The 1,315-nt window shown below is 36.3% G+C and overlaps 1 protein-coding gene across 1 annotated transcript in view; it reads left to right on the forward strand.

The window, feature by feature from the left end:
* The window catches only part of foxb2 (forkhead box B2), a 957-nt gene extending 698 nt beyond the window's left edge, over positions 1 to 259 (forward strand). The window contains exon 1 of the mRNA XM_028579293.1: positions 1 to 259. This exon is cut by the window's left edge and continues 698 nt beyond it. Within this exon, the coding sequence (XP_028435094.1) occupies positions 1 to 259 (259 nt within the window).
* Positions 260 to 1,315: the final 1,056 nt, after the last annotated feature.

Consider the following 1,315-nt stretch of genomic DNA (forward strand, 5'->3'; position numbering starts at 1 on the left):
TAGTGTGCACGTACCCCCATCATCTGAGTACGCGCCCTTCAGCGTGTCAGCAAAGGGCCTGTACCACACTACCAATGGGCAAACCCTGCCCGCCGTTCCTGTTCCAATAAAACCCACCCCATCCCTGGGTCCCGTGCCCAGTCTGACGGGGCTGCAGTCCGGACCGGCCCAGCTTTGCTCACCGGTCTCAGTGATGGAGAAAAGCGATCTGCTGGAAGGGAAAGGCAACCCTCTACACCCGGCTCTCCTGCTGTCCTAACCGGGTAAATTGCGGGTCATTTTTGAAAAGTAACGCAAACAAGAAACACATTGTTTAGCATCATAGTTTAAGTTAAGTGCAGCTGTAGGAGAGTTGTAAAAAATAAGGTTAACATTGTGCTGTGTAATGAGTTTTTCATTAGACCCATGTTGATTGAAATCATAATTTATTTGCACAATTTGTGAGGGCATTTGCCACATACTGGAATGTGGCACTGATAAATACAATCAGAAAAGTAGATATGCTGAACCCAAAGAACGCTTTGATTTAGGAGACAACCAGTCTTAAATTCTTTCCAAATGTAAACTAACAACTCTGTTTATATTTTTGCTCTTATTCTATTTGTTCTATTTTAATCTATGGCAGGCCTGTCGGCTAAAGACATATAGGCCTTCATGCTTTTTTAATTAGGCCTGTTGCACTTTTGTGTGTGTTACTTAGCAGTGAATTGAAAATGTTATGCTTGTATTATAACACTATTTATCTGAGAATATTCATAAAGAACTTAAAACCGAATCTTTTTTTGGTGTTGTAGTTATTTAAATACACGTTTTGTCTCGTTTTTCGTGGATCACTGTTTGCACACCACAATTGAAGCAAAAATGAGATACATTTCATTAAACTCTGGCATTCCTTTATATTAAATTACAATGAGATTAGGTTAATGTGATGCAAAAAAAAAACTAATTTCAAGTGCATTAATTTAAGATTTACTTAAGATTAAGATTGACTTACATTTTCCTGATTTTAGTGTGTTAATGTGTGCTTTTAAACACAATTAATACATATTGTATAGTGTTCATATCACTGTCTACAGAAAGAAATAATAACAGCACAGGTTACTGTACATATTGAAAATAAATTTATTTATTCTAAGCCAGCAGTTTTCAGATGCAACAGATCCTCATTTTTAATATTAAATTAATACCCCCATTCTTTTTAATTTACACTATATTTTGGCTGTAACTGTATAGGAGTCATACAGTTATAATGGTAAGAATAAAACCTGTGATGATGCAGTAATTTTACTGAGTTTTTACGTTTTTACTGAGTCAA

This window comes from Perca flavescens, chromosome 5 (assembly GCF_004354835.1).
Source record: "Perca flavescens isolate YP-PL-M2 chromosome 5, PFLA_1.0, whole genome shotgun sequence".
Taxonomy (NCBI): Eukaryota; Metazoa; Chordata; class Actinopteri; order Perciformes; family Percidae; genus Perca; species Perca flavescens.